The 20,154-nt window shown below is 38.6% G+C and overlaps 1 protein-coding gene across 1 annotated transcript in view; it reads left to right on the forward strand.

Annotated features, from left to right (window-relative positions):
* Positions 1-20,154, forward strand: part of SCIN (scinderin) — an 86,202-nt gene that overhangs the window by 812 nt on the left and 65,236 nt on the right. Inside the window, exons 2-3 of the mRNA XM_004045116.5 lie at positions 6,844-6,998; positions 9,853-10,014. Coding sequence (XP_004045164.4) covers positions 6,844-6,998; positions 9,853-10,014 — 317 coding nt within the window. The remainder of the gene's footprint in view (positions 1-6,843; positions 6,999-9,852; positions 10,015-20,154) is intronic.

Here is a 20,154-nt window from a genome sequence, read left to right on the forward strand (position 1 = left end):
TTGGAGCTGGTGACTGGCTTCTTCCCCTTTTACCTTCAGGTATCCAAACGCCACTCTTGTCCAGGGGCGCTGCCTCAGCGCACACCGTCTCTGGCCAAGCCCCGCTCACCTTCCGACAAACTCAGTCCTGCTTTCTCTGTCGGGATGGAGAGGAAGTCATAAAGTCTGGGGGCATCTGCCGCCGCTAGGAAGAAGTCCTTCTCTTTTTCTTCACACATTATTTTTATTTGTTGCTTTCGGGCACTGGCTTATTTTCTCTATGATTGCGGGAATTATTGTTCTGGGCTTCTTTAAAACAGGATTCTACCCGCACCATGCTGCTTGTGGGTCTGGTAGACAAAAACTCCACTTCATTAGGAAGCTGGCGTCCTCAGATAGAAGCAAGAAAAAAATACAGATATTTTATATACAAATAAATAGCTCTATATGGGTATTTCATATATTTATGTAGACTGCTTTATTGTTATTATTTATTATTTATTTTAGCAAGGACACAAGATGGAACAGAAACGGCTCCTTCAGCAGTAGTGATTATTTTGAGCTGCGTTCGTGCCAGGCTGTCAGGACACTGGGCCTTGTGTGTTCTTTTTCCACCTTCTACTTTTACTCATAAACATCCTGAATGTCCAGCCTCTCCCCAGGAGGTCTTGTGCCAGTGGGCACACCCTGTCTAACAACATGCCGATTCTCTGAGCCTTTTTGCCTTCTTTTAAAACTAGCTAGCCTGCCCAGTACTCGTGTTTGTTTAGTTTTATCCCTGAGCTTAGGAGGAAAACACACAAAACCACACACACTTACACATTTTTAAGTCCCTGAAAGCCAACACTGTAATTTCTAACATTTGAAGATTTTAAGAAACAAAATAGTAGAAAACATTGAGTAGTGACTGTCTAAACATTGACAAACACCTGGAACAGGCATTTGAGAAATGAGAAATGAAAAATACGTAGATGAAGATAAGACTTTTAATTATAACATTTGGAGTCAAAAATTTGTGTTAGCTTGAGGAGGTGGAGAAGGCTCAGCCTGAGTTCTGAACACATTTTGGCTTCTTGTTGCATTGCTGTTATTCCTATTATAATGTTGTAATACACAGTCATCTATTTGTATTTTCTGCCAGAAAACGCTGAAACTTTTATAACCCATGTTCAAGAATGAATGATGCCAGATAGAATAATGATGTCCTTACAGAGGACTTTCCATGCAGAATTTAAATCTAGTATGAATGAAAGTGTTTGAAATGCCACATTTGCCATTTGAGTAAATTAAAATGTGAAATAATTCCATATCTTACTGTAGACAGCAGTTAAGTTTGACTTTGTCAGATGACCGCAAGGGAGATTTGAACACAATTCTTTAATTCTATACATTTTTATCCAAGTTGACCTCTTAACTACTATATTTTGTAGGGTTTACAGATTCACCTTATTCACTTAATTATCTACTTAATTATCCACTTGATGCCCATAAATTTCAAAAATATAATAGAAAATGGTTTGGGCAGAAACATTTATAATCTTAAAGACATGCTAAAACTGAAGTCAATAACATGTTAATAACAAGCAAATTCATTCAGTAATTATTCAATATGGCCAGTACTGTACAAGGCACTTGTGGATATGAATAATTAATGAAACTTCTCTAAAAGTTCGTCACCTCAAAGGTGCAGAAAGACAAAAAGTGATATAACAAAGCAAAAACTGATATAACACAGGTAGAATGTGATAATTACTGTGAAAGCACAAAGTGTCTGTGGTTATTGGGAAACAGAAGCCTTTAGAGAAAAAAAAAAAGAATGAGAGTACTTGGAAGTGTTTTTGTGTCAAGAGAGAATCATGGAGAGAAAAAAAACTTCAAGTAAAATAGTCAACAGGACCTTCAGATGGGATTGCCCAACAGCTCTTCCTACTTCAGTTCCCTAAGAAAACAGAATTTCATCCAAAATAGTGTAGTCTAAGACCTAAATTAGGATGAATCCATGAGGATTCATCAGAGAGACAGAATGAGAGAGTCACAGGAGAGAGAGCTGAACTTCCAGGGGAAAAGAACATTTGGTTAAAGGAAATCAGCTGGAAGAAAGAGAAACTAAAGTTAAACTGAGATGAAAAAAGGTGCATAGCATAGAAATGAAGAAACAGGCCAAATGGGAGGCGAAAAGGGGAAACAGGAAGAATTTGGACCTAGAACAAGAGAGAACAGAGGGGGAGAGTCGTCTTTCCTGGTCTCTCCCTCAGTGTTTCCATAACACTTGGCATATCTCAGATTATTTTATTGTATTAACGTTACATGCTTAAATGTATTAACATCATATGCTTAAAGGTAATGAAAGTAAAAATTTATTGCAAAGAACTTAAATGTTATTGCATTAGCCTTTCTTTAAAAACATTTCAGCTTTGCACCTGGCAGTTTAAATGCATCCGTTCACCTTCTGTTTGTAGTTCCTTATAGCACCAAATCAATGGGTAGGTCTAGATAGTAAAACTGCTCCCTGTCACATCCCTAACCTAAGCTACAAACACTTATCCTCACTCTCTTTGCCAATTTTAAACTTCACACAAATATATTTTAAAGCAGTGTACATTTATAAGTGGGCTATACCAGGCCTTGTGCAATGCCCTGGGAATCCAAAGGATTGGTTTACAATATACGATACAAAGAACTTATACGAAGGACTGGCTAGGATGCTGAGAAACTGGATCATTTACATTGCTGGAGCATGGGGGTGGGTACATGCAATGGTACAGCACTCTGGAAAAGAGTTTAGTAGTTTCTTACAAAACCAAATATACTACTACCATATGAGTCAGCAATTGCATTCATAGGTATTTATTCCAGAAAAATGAAGTTTTGTATTCACATGAAAACCTGTACCTGAATGTCCGCAGCAGTTTTATTTGAATAAACAAACACTAGAATCAGCCCAGGTGCTTTTCAACAGGTGACTGGTTAAACAAGTTGTACATCTGTACCAACTAATACTTCTCAGCAATAAAAAGGAACAAACTACTGATACATACAACAACTTGGATGAAGCTCCAGGGAATCATGCTGAGTGAAAAACCCTAAGAGGCTTTATACTGTATGATCCCATTTATATAAAATTTTTGAAATGACAAAATTTTAGATTTGGCATTGCCGTTGGTTACAGATAGGGTGAAGAGGGGATGGTGTGGGCAGGAGAAGAGTGTATTATAAAAGGGCAACTTGAAGGACGTTTTTGGTGGAACTGTACAGCATCTTGATTGCGATAGCAGATGTATGAATTTTCACATGTGATAAAATTTTATGGAACTAAATGCACAAACACACGAGTACAAGTAAAACTGAGAAAATACGAATAAAATAGGTGGATATATCAATGCCAATATCCTGGTTGTGGTATTCAGTGCTATACTGTACTGTATGTTAATATATTAAGCCATACTGTAATTTTACAAAGTTGCCACTACTGGGGGGAAATTGGGTCTATTGATCTGTGTCTATCCTTCAATAGTACCAATCTGTTTTAATCGCATTAGCTATATAGTAAACCTTAGTATCAGGTAGAGTGATGCCTCCCACTTTACGCTTGTTTGTCAAGATTATTTTGGCTATTCCAGGGCCTGCGCCTCACTATATAAATTTTGCAATAAGCGTGTATATGTCTATAATAAACCTTACTGTGATTTTGATAAGAATAACATTAGGCCTATAGATCAATTTGTGAAGGATTGACATCATTATTATGTGGAGTCTTAAAATACATGAACACTAAGCGTTTACATTTACTTAGGTCTTCCTTGATATTTTGCATGCCATTTTGTAATTTTCAGCATACAGATCCTGTACATGTTTTTAAACCATATGCCTGAGTATTTCAGTTTCTTTGGAGTGATTGTCAATAGCATTGCGCCTTTAATTTCAGTTGCAGCATGTTCATTGTTTCTATATAGAAATGTGACTGATTTTTTGTGTTACTGATGAATCTTGTATCCTGCTAATTTGTTCAATGTACTTTTTATTTCTAGGAGAGTTTTTTTTTTTGGATAGGTCTCTTAGAGTTCACTATGTAAACAATATTGTTGTCTCTAAATAGAGACCTTTTTATTTCTTCATATTCAATTTGTATGCCTTTTTTTCTTTTTCTTACTTTATTGCAGTGGTTAGAACTTGCTGTACTATGTTGAATAAGAGTGGTGTGAGTGCACACCCATTTTCTGGATTTTATGGGAAAAACATTCAGTCTTTTACTGTTCAGCATTGTTAGCTCTGTGTTTTTTGTTGACTCTAATTATCGTTTGAAGGTGTTCCTCTCTATTCCTAATTTGACTTATTTTATTTTATCATGAATGGCTGTTGGATTAACCTAGTTTTAAATCTCTCTTTTTATCTATAAAATCATTACATCCACAAAATACTTATAGAAATTTGTAGGATGTACACAAGTCTAACATAATATAAAATAACACGGCACAGCATAGTATAACAGAACATAAAAGACACCGGTAAAATCAGTGTAGGGAAACAACAAATGGAAACCATAAGCAGATTCATAGGGGAAAACTAAACTGATTCTTAAGCAGACTTTATACACAAAGTTCATAAGTTTCTAAACACTTTCTGGAATTCCATCATGCTACAACTGGATTTGATTCTAATTTTCGCATCCAAAGGCTGACATTGGTTTCATCAAGACTGTCAACCTCATTCAGGCATCCTGTTTTATTCATACAGATATTCCCTGGCCAACCACATTACATAAGCATCAGCAAATGATAGGATAATTTAATTAACTTACTTTCAGTTCATTCATTAACTTCATGCCTCTCCCTTTACATCTACCTAAAGAGATTCAGGTTTCAACTTGTAGTCAGGTAAGGACGTTTATGTCAAATACGTCATCTTTAACACCTTTGATGTTAACCTTGATTCCAAGTTATCTCTTAAAGCATCTCTCTTAAGGCATCATAAAAATCTACATCTACATCTTTATGGTATTCTCAGTTAGGGTTCGGATCCCAAATCAGCAGAAGAATGACACCAGAGTCCTTTCAGATTGCAAAATTGCCGGTGTGTCAAATACTTAACTTTGACCAGAGCAAGTTCACAAAATTGTTATCATGTCAAGTAATCTTCTAGCTACTGAGTTGTTTTGTTGTTGTTGTTGTTGTTGTTGTTTCCCCTCAGAAGATACTTGGTATATGAGTCTCATTTGAGAGTAAGAGGGGAATTGTAAGGAAATCTGATCCTTTCTTTAATACAACTGACTGATTTCCCTTCTTCAACTTTGGTGAATACTCTCAGTTAGGGTTGTTCATGTGAACTATTAAATTATTACAGCTTCTAAGCTTTTATGCGTCAGTTATCTATGGAAGAAATTAACATACCTTGTCACTATAAAATTGTACTGCTAATGAGAGCCTGAGTACAAAAAAAATACCCACAAGTGTACTGGAGTTTTTAAGAACCTGTGCTTCAGAGTCACACAAACCTACATCTGGTCTTTTTCTCCCAAAAGTTGCTTTATGACCTCAGAAAAGTTACCCAGCCTCTCTAAGCCTCCATTTTCTCTGTTCCAATCTAGTAGAAAATAGGTTCTGCTTTATGAGGTTGCTTGAAGATTAAATGAGATCATCCATGTAAAACATTGGCATAGTGTCTGGCACATAGGGGTAGTATAAATGTATAATGTTGGCTATTATTATTTCTAGAGTCATTTAAGATTTTTATTACAGCTTGGATGTAGTAAAGAGTTTGAAGTGTTTTCCATAAAATGTGAGTGCCCCTCCTCCTGACTGTCCGTACTGTAACCTTTATGTACACTACAGACACTGGTTCTTAGGAATTGTTTTGACCTTAGTGAAGTTACCTGGATGTGATGTGTATTACAATTGTGAAAATTAAATGTATGTTGTATGTAAAATACCTGGAACAATACCAAGTACATTAACACTTAATAAATGTTAGCGTGCTGCTTCCTTTGCTCTTCCTTTCCTCCAGAGATCATTATTTCATTCAAACAGAACCAGTCAGATAGTGAAGTAGGGAAAAAGACCAAAAAATAGGGGTAAAATTAAATTATATTCATTTTCCCATTGTAAAAACCACTTATTTAATTATGGCTCTGATGCTCATATTTCTCACAAACATCAGTTAACATCTTGACATATCATAAAACCAAAGATTTATCCTAATAAAGGCTAAACCACTTGTCAAATGTTTTCATAGTCTGATCTTATTGACCTTACCAAATTAATGCTTACTTAAATCTCATTGGAATAGATTGTTTTATCTTCTTGAGCAACTTCACACAACAGTGTTTCTTTTTAAAATTTTTAAAGGAATTGGAAAAAGCAGAAACAAAAACAGGCCGGGCACGGTGGCCCATACCTGTAATCCCCAACAATTTAGGAGGCCAAAGCCAGAGGACTGCTTGAGGCCAGGAGTTTGAGACCAGCCTGGGCAACATATGGAGACCTTTTCCCTACAAAACACTTTTTTGAGAATTAGCAAAGCATGGTGGCACGCACCTGTAGTCCAAGCTGCTTGTGAGACTGAGGTAGGAGGATCACTTAAGCCCCAGAGTTTGGGGTTACAGTGAGCTATGATTACGCCATTGCATTCCAGGCTTAGCAACAGAGCAACACCCTCTCTCAAAAAAAAAAAAAAATAGACTAAAAAAATTGTTAATTATTAGCAAAATAATGTATTACATACAGTATTTTAGCTAAAAGATCTTTCTGTAGAAGACTGTTGTATTGATACATAATTGAAATGAAAATTTCTGACTTCTTTCATATCAGAAATTCTGCCTTAATCCTTTCTCTTGCTTAATAATTGAGGTGCTGTTGTTCACTGTTTTAGGAAAGGAGTGTTCCCAGGATGAAAGCACAGCTGCTGCCATCTTCACTGTTCAGATGGATGACTATTTGGGTGGCAAGCCAGTGCAGAATAGAGAACTTCAAGGATATGAGTCTAATGACTTTGTCAGCTATTTCAAAGGCGGTCTGAAATACAAGGTAAGCAGCTCCCTCAGTTTCCATTATGAATCCCTTTCTCCTCTTGTCCATCCATACCTCCTGTCTTCATAGAATGACAGTTCGTTGAGGGCAGGGGTTTTTGTTTTATTTGCTTTTGTTTTAATCTGTTTTTTTCATGGATATATCGCCAGTACCTGCTGGATACAAAGTAGGTGTTCAGTAAATGTTTGTGAAATGTGTGGTACAATATGTGAAATATTGTGAAAATTTAATTTGACAGGTTAATTTTTTAAAAGAGCTTTCAGTTGTGTCTTCACAAGATACCTTTTTAATATTTTGTAGCTATTTCAACATTTAAATTTTGGTAATTTGGGTCTTAAAAGTTTTCATTTTTTAAATTTTGAAAATCTCTGAAGTTTCTGCAAGTAACCTAAGCCTTCAAAATCTCAGTTGTTCTGGAATATATTAATACAGTATTTATAATAATTATAATTTTAGTAACTGTAAAGAACTATACATGTATTTCCAAAATAGTGTGGTTTGATCTTAGAAGGGATGCAGATGAAAATTTTGAGCTTAAAATTCTGCAGGTAAACTACACACATGCACATACACAATTTATGCACACTGGTCTGAAACGCTGATCAATTGGCTTTACTTCTGAAAATAAAGAAGAACAAATAGTTAAATGGTTCTATCCCTTTAAGGCAGCCTTCGGTATAGGACAGGTTTTGTTTTTTTTTGTTTTTTTTTTTTTTTGGCGTCATCCTAGTTAGCTTTCCAGACTGGCCCTCCCTTCACCATTCCTGCCACTCACCCCTCCACACGTGTTCAGTTAAAGTGTGAGGAATACCCTCCCCAGACAAACATCACAGATTTCCGAAATCAAACACGCTCCAGCAAGTGTTCTGCACACCCCACTGCCCCGCCCTGTGAGCATGCTACCCTAGTGAAGACCTGAAACCTTAGAGCTTCACTACAATTCTGACTGCAATACTAAGTCCGCTTACTAAGATGGCGAGGTTTATTTATACCTTTACCTGTTCAGAGTCTTCGTTGAATATTTTGTGATACTATTGAGATCAGAACAAAACACTTATACATTATAGGTTCTCTTATGTCTCTTGAAATGATTATTTTATTCTAGGCTATGAACTACCCTAAATACAAAACTATTACCTCTCATTTTATTTGATTCACTGGAGCTCCTACAGTTTATGACAAATGATACTGAAACTTCCTTTATGTCAGTGAACTCAACATTTTAAATAAATTGAGTCTTGTAGTTACTAAAAGCAGGTGCTGTGACACCATCATAGTTATGAACCCATTTCTGCCACATATGACTTGTTTGCTTTAGGGAAAATAGTGAGCTTTCTGTGCTCAGTTTCCCCAAACAATGAATATTATAACAGTTTCCTCATACAGGTGTTGTATTAAGGAATAGATTAACTAATAAAGTAACTGTAGTCGAGTGTGGTGGCTCACTCCTGTAATCCCAACACTTTGAGAGGCCAAAGCAGACGGATCACCTGAGGTCAGAAGTTTGAGACCAGCCTGACCAATATGGTGAAACCCCCTCTACTAAAAATACAAAATTTAACTGGGCGTGGTGACATGCGCCTGTAACCCTAGCTACTAGGGAAGCTGAGGCAGGAGAATTGCTTGAACCCAGGAGGCAGAGGTTGCAGTGAACCGAGGTCGTGCCATTGCACTCCAGCCTGGGAGACATGAGTGAAACTCCGTCTCAAAACAGGAGTACATAGATGAAAACTTGTATTTATTTAATTATATAATACTTAGTTTATTCAACCAAGAAATGTAGCAGTCGTTGTAAAATTATGGACTGGGAAATCATTTTATATATATTTTTTTAATTTGAGGTTTTAATTGTCCTGAAATTAACGTTTAATCTATAGCAACTTTTATTGGAGAACAGTGGAAATTTAAAGTCAATGGAAAAGAATGTGCTAATGACAAATTAGCTCTAATTTTCCATACCATTATTATAGAGGTCTTTGATCTATCAATGACAGTTTTGTTTATACTGTAGCTTGTTATTCACATATTTAATTATAATTAATAGTAGAAATAAAGATATGGTTCATATCATTTAATTAGAAAAAATGAAAAGGTAAAAGATCATTGCAAATAATATAAGAAGATGTAGTTGATACAGTTAATATTTTTCTTTAATTCAGGTGATTGTATTTCATTTTATTTTATTTTTTTTGGTTGGGGATGTACAGTCAAGATATTGCATCTCTCCTAGCTTACAGTAAAAACACTCAGGCCTAGCATATTTATTAATAGTAAGACCTGTTTACCAGAAAGTAAAGAAGACATTTGATTACTTTAAATGTAAAAACAAGGACCATACATAAGATCAACCCATTCCTGGTCAGCACTCAACAACCATCTCTGTCCCAACCCTGTACCAGTGTGAACTTTTGGGTGCCTTCTTCTCTTGCTGCTGTCATCTGTACGTGTTACTTCTGACCCTCCTCTAGCCACCTGTCACCTTCTTCCCTGAAATCTTTGCCTTCTTGCTCATTGTTGATTTGGGGATCATTAGTGTCCAAAGGGCAAGAGCTATGGCTTCTTCTTTTTGTTTTTGCAGCAGCATTTTATACACTGAAGGTTCTCAGTAAATACTTGCAGTTGGCAATTGAATGGTTAAAACAGGAAGAATAAAGAGACCAAATAAACACAATCTGTTGATTACCAAGGGGTTCTCTCTTGTTTTATGGAATAGGTGGCTATTTTAACTTGGCCTGACAGGTACAGTTTTGGCACAAACACCAGCAGTATTATTGTGCTTCGCTTTGTCTAGGCAGACACCTCATCAGTTTTCTCTTTGTTTTTTGTGTGTCTGTCTTCCCTCATTCATCAGGCTGGAGGCGTGGCATCTGGATTAAATCATGTTCTTATGAACGACCTGACAGCCAAGAGGCTCCTACATGTGAAGGGTCGTAGAGTGGTGAGAGCCACAGAAGTTCCCCTTAGCTGGGACAGTTTCAACAAGGGTGACTGCTTCATCATTGACCTTGGCACCGTAAGTTTCATATGTACACATCGATGTCTAAAGAAAAGTGAATTGCTTTCAGATCAAATCATATGTACATGTCATTGAAAAGAATCACTTTTTCTACACACCAGAAAGGGGCCACGTTTATGTGAGCTGAGTAATTGCCAAGTATTTAAATGATGCATGAAGTGAGACTTCGAAGTTTTTATTTTCTTTGATAGGTTTAGAATAGTGATTTAGTTCTTCCTACCATAGAACAGAAATTGACTAATTTTTAATACATTTCCCCTTCTCTCTGAGCAGAGCTTCCGCTAATTATTTTTGTCTCTAACTGTGCATGGGAAAACATAGCTTGAGGGGGAAACTGGTTCCCTCAGCAACAAAAGGTTCTAGAATATAATATGGACATTAGATGAATCTAAACAGCCACCTAAAGAATTTTAAAGACATATTTTGACCTAAGTATATACACACACCATACCATTTCACACTTTTCAATTAGCACAAGTACAAATATCAAGTATTATCTTAACGGCATGGGCAATGGTATATTATATCTGACTTATGTTTTCTTCCTGGAAAAGACACTCCTCTAATATCAGGTATACTTATTAATCATTACTGTCATGACAAAGAAGCATTATTGCAAGACCCTTTGCTAGACCCTAGAAGGTAGAATATAAGTTGTGTCTTTAAAACTTTGTGAAGTTTTTATAATAGAAATAAAGAGCATTTCCCTCCACTGAAAAGCCATGTGCAAAAGGAATGAAAGCAAGAAAGCACAGAACTTATAAGGCTCTCCTCTTCCTGCTTTTCATTATCATCATTTTCATCACACCATACATCTCAACATTCTAATTATCATTCCTAACATTTCTGGGCCAAACGTTGTAACAGAGTCATGAGCTGACCTGCATTGCTTCAGTTAGCATGAGGCTTGTCTATGGAATTTGCTCAAGGTTGCAAAGTCAGTAAATGGTGAAGGCAGGATTAGACTCTCAGCATGTCTGATGCCCCACGAAGCATTTTGTTTTATTGCATCTACTTGGGCAGTATTTTGGGATAAAGCAGTAGACAGAAGCCAAAAGAGCTTATTCCAGCTGCATAGAGGAGGGCACAAAAGATTCTGAAAATAGAGTTACAAAATTCTGTTTAAGCAATATTAATTTAACAACAGTACAGAGATTAAATGTACTAAGGTTATACATTATTTAGAAAATGACCCCAAAGTATAAACTGCCTCAGTTTCTTTAAGTGAGTGTGCATCTATAGTTTTATTACTACTTATACATAATCCAACTGTCTTGGATCATACCAGCTTGTGGGCAAAGTTGAGATCACGATAATATAAATGCCCAAAGTACAATTCTTAATATTACACATAGACATCTACACCCTAAATGGCAGTACCTTTGCCCTGAATCTCACAATAAATTTCATGGGAAAGTCCTTTTCAACTTCAATAGCTAATTCATTCTCCTAACAGATTTAAGTCCTGACTCTCAGATCTAGGCAGAATACACATACTGTTCCACCCTTTCATTCACCCCTACCGCCGCCACCCCCTACACTATAAATAAAGAAATAAATAACTCGTGCGCATAACTGTCTACAGCCACACAGTTCCAAAAGCAATTGCAGCATTCAGTCTCTCAAACCTTATGCACAATAAGTTTCTATCTCAACTTTCATCTCCACCACTTGCACTCTAAAGCCCTTTGTAAGAGCTTTTGAAAATAAAATGGCATTTTTATTAGAAAAAGGAGACCTCAGTTCTCATTCCAGTTGCTGTACTCTGAGGTTCTCGTCTGTAAAAGCAAATATTTGAGTAGGTGATCGCGAGGGTCCCTTAACCAGAAGGGCACTTCCCAGTGATAATGTAATTAATTGCTGCCATTACTTGAAATTATTTCTTTTCTTAAAAAAAAAAAAAACTTGTTATATATAATGTAATTGCTATGTAAATATAATAATCTATTCAATTATCATGAATAGCTTCCAATTCAGCTTTCTAACTATCTGCTATGATATTGGGCAACTCATTAATGTCTCTGAGCCTTAACTTCCTCATTTGTTTTTACATCTTGACTCTGATTTCTGATACCACTTTTATCCTTCGCTGACTATGATTCAGTCTCATCTGACACACAGTCACATCTGGGAAATGGCAGTTATCATCCCAGTTTCAAAAGGGGAAACAAAAGCCTTAGGCTTTAGAAGGTATGTGCAAGTCACTCCACATTCATGCCAGTTGCGTGATGACCCAGGATGGGTCCTGGGTTTTTCTATTCCTACTTTACATTTTTTTCACCACACTAAGCTAACTTGGTAGTAATATTAGATAGTATGGCCTGGTAATAGAATGTCTTGTGACAGTTTCAGAATCTGCTGAATTCAGAACTGATGATGCCTAATCTGCTGAGATTCCACTGAAAGCAGTAGTATTCACTAAATCATTTATTATTTTGCAGAACAAATACAGAGTTTCCACTGTGGGCCAGGTAGTTGGGTGTGGTGGTAGACAGGTTGTAGTTCTTGTGCCATATACTCTCTTCCCATAGTCAACCTGTGGGAGTATGGGCCACAAATCCAGGTTCACGTAATAGGGACAGAGTCTCTATTATAAGGTTCCAGGGCATTCATCTATTTAATAGTAAATTATTTTTATTTTATATAGTTAATTATCTTTAATAACTTTCAAGTTCTCTTTTCCCATGCCTTGTAAAAGAGATATTTGGAATGAGAGATATTTGTTGCAGAGGTACTGGTGCTTGGTTATCAATTATATTCTGGAATTTTCCTATACTCAAAAGGGATACCCTGGTGAGAATCAAGCACCAGATTCCTACATAATCTATGGCAAATACCTCCAGGATCTGTGTTTGTGTTATTAACCTTTAACCAGTTGGTATGTTGCCAAAAGTTTCTGAATGGTGATAAGATCTTGAACTACCTTGGCAACTTTATTTTGAGGTGTGTCAGTAAACAAAGAAATACACATAACTAAACTTTTCTGTACCATAATATTTTAATAGTAGTCATTGCGCTAGTTATTTAAAGACAACCTTCTGCATCAGAGAGCCTAAAAGGATGCCAGTGCAGTTTCTTCAAGTTTGTATTATGACCCAGGTATGAAAAACTTAGGTTAAACATCCAGTTATTACCCAGCTAAGGCCACCTGGCCAAAACTAAGGTTATGGATATAACCTAAATCCCATACCTTGATCATATATCACAGAAATCAGCTTTTTTGATCAACAGTCACTATTATTAATATGTTATTCCATATCTCTTAGAAACATTTGTCCTTTTATTGAATTTTAAATTATAGTAAATATTCCCGGACATTACAATATAACCTCCTCAGCCTGAGGCATAAGATAGTAAAATTATCAGTTTAGCCAGTTTGAAAGTGAAGAACATCATCAATATTTTGGAGAATGATTTAGACCCCATTGTCTTATAGTTAGCATATTTTTAGACAATAACATGAAATGTGGCTAGACCTTACCAATTTACAGAGTCACTGGAAAAACACTTTTGAACAATATATTTTAAAGTTGGTGAATTTATTAGTCATGATTTTCCCACGATTTTTAAAGATATGAACTATTTTTAGAAATTAGTGAAATTACATCTGAAAATACTGTAAAATACTACCAGTAACTGCAGAATGTGAATGATAGTGGAAGAAAAGTCCATATTCTTAAGATTTGGAGTCTGGGGTTAACTCTTGGAAAGATATGTCACAGTCAGCCACTGGTGAAGAATTCGATTTCCCAGGAGTAGGAATTCCTGTGGTGAGTTACTGATCCTGTTGTTCCCCGTGTTCTGTTTCCTTGCTGATTGGTCAGTGATGCAGCTTTACCCTGTTCTCCTCACTATTTATAATCGATCACACCCTCTCCCATTGTTCAGTCATGCTGCTTTGAAAAAACAGTCTCCACTTCCTCATTTACCAGTCAGTCTTTAACCCACAGTCAGACTTTCACTCCCACAGTTCCTCGGAAAATGTTCTTGTTATGGGCATCGATGACCCCTGCTAAATCCGGTGGACACCGTGACATTATGCGCGTGATTCTTGTGTTGCAACCCACGCTTTTGACTTTTCCCAGCTTATCCAGCCTCACTCCTCCCCTGGCTTCCTTGTTTTTCTCCCTCTCAGGCCACTGTTATTCTTTGCATGGCCTGCCCACACCTTCAAGTGCTTTTTTAAAGGATTTTAATTATTTTCTCTTCTTTTATACATTCTTCCTAAGCAAACTCATCCCCACCGAGAGCTTCAACTACTACCCATGAGTCAATCTAAACTTTAGATCTAACTCAGACCTCTTGCCTGAGCTCCAAGTCAGTATTTCAGATATTTCATGTTATGTGTGTCATAAGAACCTCAAACTCAACACATCTAGAAAATGATTTTTTCTCTAATTGTCTTTATCTTATTAATGGAGCCACCACTCACTCAGGTTTTCAAAGCCGAAATCCAGGAGTCATCCTGACTTCTCCCAAGTGCTCCACATTCATTTAATTGCTATCCTAGCCTATTCCACCTTCTAATTATCTCTTGAATCTTTCCTGTTCTCTTCATTGCTGTTGATACTGTCTTAGTACCCAGTGCCTGACACATTCCTTCAAGTCACCAGACTTTTGCTGTTGCAGATGGATTCCTTTGCTAGAATACTCGCCTCTTATTTGGCACCTTTCTCCAGCAGGCATCCAATATTTTCTCATCCTTTGATATCCACGTCAGATATTGTCTTCTTCATAGTTTGTTTCCTGACCTTTTCTTCTGCTTCCACTGTCCAGTGTCCCAGCCCTTTAGGGTCAGATTTAGACTTAACTTTCCTGTCATTATGCAGAGACTTGCTTCTCAGCCTTTTTTATATTGCTTGTCCATTTACTTATCAGCCTTCCTCACTCACTGTGTTTCTAAAATATAAAGCCTACAACTTAGAGTCACTCAACAAATGTTTCAACAAATGTATATCTATCCAGCATAAAGTATATGGCTCATGCAGTCACATGTCTAGAGTGTTTTTTTATTCATTTATAATTCAACTGGACCCTATTCTCAAGCTCCTATTTCCCCAGAAGGTTTAAAAATAATTTTGATTTATTGAAATGAATTTTGAATGGCCAATAAGTAAATGAAAAAATGCTGAACATCACTAATTATCAGGAAAATGGAAAGCAAAACCACTATGAGATATCATCTTATCCCAGTTAGAATGACTGTCATCAAAAACACACACAGAAAAAACAAATGCTCATGAGGATGCAGAGAAAAGGGAACTCTTATATGCTGTGGTAATGTAAATTACTACAGCCATTATGAAAAACATTATGGAAGTTTCTCAAAAAAAATAAAAATAGAACTACCATATGATCCAGCAGTCCCACTGCTGGGTATTTATTTAAAGGAAGGGACATTAGTTTATCAAAGGGATATGCATGCCCCTATGTTTATTGCATCACTATTCACAATAGCAAACGTATGGAATCAACATAAATATCCATAAACAGATGAATAAAGAAAATATGGTATACACACAATGGAACAATAATCAGCCATAAAATAAAGTATGGAATCCTTCCATTTGCACCAACATGGATGAATCTGGAGGATATTATGTTAAGCAAAGCAAGTCAGGCACAGAAAGATAAATACTTCATCTTCTCACTCACATGCAGGGACTTAAAAAATGAGCTCATAGATCTAGAGTGTAGAATTGTGGTTATGAGAGATTGGGAAGGGTAGGGGGAGGGGAGGATAGGGAGAGGTTAATTAACAGATACAAAATTATAGCAAGATAGGAGGAATAAATTCTGTTCTGTTGTTCTATAGTGCTATGTGGTAAATACAGTTAACAATAATTTATTGTATATTTTTTCAAAGCTAGAAAAGGATTTCGAGTGTTCCTAGTACAAATAAGTGATAACTATTTGAGGTGATTAATGTGCTAATTACTCTGATTTGATCATTACACACTTTATACTTGTATCAAAATATCACTCTGTAGCCAATAAATATGTACAATTTTTACATGTCGACTAAAAATAAAAGGGAGTAAAGGTGAATTTTGTTAGCCATTAAAGCAGTTTGAACTTATCCTACCCATCCTCTTTTCCATCCCTCAGAAGTAGGGGACATATATGTAATATTGTAGCCTGGGGGTGGGGAGTGAGGATGAGGATGGATGTGTGAGTCTGGTTTGTAGTCATCAGTCCTCACTAATCTATAACCTTCATTGAGGTGTAGTCATTCCATTCATTCCATTAATTCTTGAGCTTTCAGCTTTGGCCTCTGTTCCCAAGACATTTGCTAGGGAATATCCATAGCCTCATTTTAGTCTTCTGATGTCATGGCCACATATCACTACAACACCCTTTCTGGTTCTGTCAGCCACTACTGCACTCTTCTCAGGAACTCTGCTTTGTTTTTCCCAGACTACCCTGGAATTGTGGGACACTGTATCCTCATCGTACCAGTGCCCTTTGGCCCAGTGGCTTGGATGCTACCCTCAGTCATTTCTGCTCTAATGCTTAGGCTCGTGGAGGTGTGTAGGACAAATCAATTGGAAGGGAAGTGTGCTGGGCTCTTCTCAAAGATTGATTGCTTTGGGTTAGATTTCCTACTTTTTTCAGTCTTCTTTTTTACTTTTTGAACCAGACTAACTAGTCTTACACCACCTCACGTTCTTGCCTACTCTGTGGTTCCTGCAAAATACACTCCAGCCCCTAAGACCCACACCGTACTGCTTAAGATGCAGGACCAGCTTTCGAAACAGCATCCTCACTTACTCCTGGCCAAAAAGCTGTAGCAAAATCAAATTTCTTTTAAATTAAAACTATGTTGGCTTTCAGACTTTTGTCTCTGCTATTACTTAAAAATGCTTATTTTAAAACTAAAGACTGAACCAAATCCTCTCTGTTCTGGATAAATTTGTCCTTACCCCCAAAGTAATGCATACCACTAGATTTATAAGAGGAGAGCCTTGAGGCAACAAGAATGGATAATGGGAAAGATACACCAAATCTTAGATCTCTAAAATGTACCCTGAAGTAAAAGTAGGGATGAATGGCATTTATTCTGTGCCTAGTGTGTGCTGAGTGAATAGAATTGTAAGGGTAAACAGCAGATAGGCTTTGACCTTCACGTACTGTCAAATGCTGGGAGGCATAGACACATACACAAGTAAGAGAATGACAAGGTAAAATGTGAGACATGCAGGAGGAAAGGTGTAAACACATTATAATTGGAGAATGGATGAGGGCGCTGTAAGGTTAGCCGAGAGAAAGGATGAGAGAGAGACCCAAGGTCAGGAGAGTAAGTTTACTAACCTGCCAGGCTGCTTCACCACAGTCAAAGGAGGCAGCCCTGAGCTTACAAAATGAGGGTTTTATATGGGGGAGAGAGACCCTGGGGTTGTTTGTTGGTTAACCTTACCACATATCATCTTGTGACCAGGTTACAATATTGGAATTTACAAGAGGGTGTAACTTAGGTTTATCCACGTTTCTCGTGACCTCCCCCATGCTGCCCGTAGGGCTGTAAGCAAGTCTGGTGACCTTGCTGTAGCGCGTAGATAAGGGTCCAGGAATGCAGCTGCAGAGTATTCAGGGTAAGGGTCAGCTGCATTGGGTGGGGGGTGGGGGGGTGGGGTTCTGGTGCAACTTGTTCCTAACATTCCAGCCTTTTAATAGGTAATAGAAAAGGGGCGCCGTTGTCCTCTGGCTGCTTCTTGCTGGATAGGGGCGATGGTTGGGGGGAGAGGCTGGGTAGTAGGGTCTGCCGTTCCTGGAGCTGTCGGTATTCTCGGAGTAGCATCATGTCTTCTACTGTTCCATGGGTGAAGGCTCTAACACGGTCCTGTAAAAACTGGGTAAGGAGATGTAAGAGACATGGGCCAAGTGCTAAATGGAGGAAGAGGGTAATGGCAGGGCCTAGGAAGGGCAGTAGCCAGGGTGCCCAGGAGTTACAAAATCACCTGGGCCAGGAATCTGAAAGGCGCTGCCTGATTTCAGCAGCTTTTTTTTTTTGTTTTGTTTTTGAGATGGAGTCTTGCTCTGTCGCCCAGGCTGGAGTGCAGTGGCACGATCTCTGCTCACTGCAAGCTCCGCCTCCCGGGTTCACGCCACACGCCATTCTCCTGCCTCAGCCTCCTGAGTAGCTGGGACTACAGCCGCCGGCCACCATGCCCGGCTAATTTTTTCTATTTTTAGTAGAGACGGGGTTTCACCGTGTTAGCCAAGATGGTCTCGATCTCCTAACCTCGTGATCCGCCCGCCTCAGCCTCCCAAAGATCTGGGATTACAGGCGTGAGCCACTGCACCCGGCCAGAAGCTTTTTCATTTATTCGTCGAGCAGCATCTTGTACTAGTCCTGACTGGTTAGTATAGAAACAGCACTCCTCTTCTAAAAAGATACACAGTCCGCCTTTCTCAGCAGTGAGGAGATCTAAACCTCGATGGTTTTGAAGTGTCACTACTGCTTAAAGAGTCTTTTGGAATTGGAGAGCAAGTCTATCTGGGATTGGAGACCCCTTCGTGGGGTTTTGGGAGGGCCTGGTCGGCTTGTTGGCAGAGGAGATGGCGCATGAGGGAGAGTGTTGGGAGGTCTTCTCCTAGCTGAGAGTTAGAAGGGGGCCTGTTTTGTAAGAGGAAAGGGCGTCCGTATATTAACTCAAATGGACTGAGGAAGGAGGGTGCTTTTGGACAGGCTCTAATGCTCTCCAGTGCTATAGGCAAAAGGGAGGTCCATGGTTTTTGGACTTCAAGAGTGAGTTTGGTTAACTGAGCCTTAAGGATCCCATTTGCCCTTTCGACTTTTCAGGATGTCTGGGGCCAGCATGGGATATGGAGATGCCACTGGATGCCGAGGGACTGAGAAACCTGTTGAGTGATTTGGGACATGAGGCTAGGGGCCATTGTCTGATTGTATGGAGCCAGGGAGACCAAATCTAGGGATGATTTCTGTTACAAGAATTTGGGAGACTTCTGCAGCCTTCTCTGAAGAGGTAGGAAATGCTTCTACCCACCCAGAGAAGGTGTCTATAAGAGTAAGAATAAATTTTGTCCTCTTGACGGGATGCATGTGGGTGAAGTCTATTTGCCAGTCCTCCCCTGGGAGTGTTCCTCTGAGGGGATGTGTAGGGATGGAGGGAGAGTGGAGGGCCCCTTGGGAGGAAGTAACAGAGCATATAGGACAGTTTGAGGTTATGTCTCTTAGTGAGGTGAATAGATGGGGGGAGGAGAAATAGGGTGAAGGAGTAGGTATGGGGGCGCACACTGATATGGAAGGATTGGTGAAGAGATGTCAGAATTTCTTTGGTCTGCTCTTAGGGGAGGACGAGCTTTTGATTTTTGACTATCCAGTCCTCTTGAAAGGAGGCTCCTTGCTGTAGTAGCAAAGCTTTCTCGGTGGGAGAGTTCTTGGGTAGGATTGCTGGGATAACAGGAAGGAGAGGGGCAGAGGCAGAAGAAAGGGAGGCTTCTTTTGCTGCCTCATCGGCCTTTCTGTTGCCTCTTGAGATTTCATCTGAACCTGTTCGACGTCCTCAACAGTGTATAACTCCTGCTTTAGCTGGGAGGTGTGTGGCCTGAAAGAGTTAGTAAATAAGGGGGCCATTAGTGATAGGGGTTCCTTTGGCAGTAAGGAGTCCTCTCTTTTGCCAGATAGCAGCATGGGAACGAGGAATGTGATAGGCATATTTGGAGTCTGTATAAATGTTGACTCATTTGCCTTTGGAAAGATTTAGGGCCCTGGTGAGAGCTGTGAGTTCTACTTTTTGGGAGGAGGATCCTGGCTTCAATTACTTGGTCAAGGGAAACAACTGCATATCCAACAATTTGGGGGGAGCTGGTGGGCCTGGAAGAGGAGCCATCTATGAATAGTTGATCATCGGGGTTGGTGAGAGGCTCGGAGGAAATGTTTGGGAAATGTGGCTGTACGTGGTCCAGGATATCAGTGGAAGAATGAGTAGGAAGGGAAGAGGATACGGGGAGTAAGGATGCTGGGTTGAGGGAAGCACTTCTGGCAAGACTGAATTTGGGATTTTTTATAAAGAGGGCATGGAGTAATTGAATCCTGGAAGGAGGAAGGGAGCTTAATGCTTGGGAGGAGAGGAGATCTTGTAGATTATGAGAACTGTGGACGGTGGTATTCTG

The sequence above is a fragment of the Gorilla gorilla genome, chromosome 6, assembly GCF_029281585.2.
Source record: "Gorilla gorilla gorilla isolate KB3781 chromosome 6, NHGRI_mGorGor1-v2.1_pri, whole genome shotgun sequence".
NCBI lineage: Eukaryota > Metazoa > Chordata > Mammalia > Primates > Hominidae > Gorilla > Gorilla gorilla.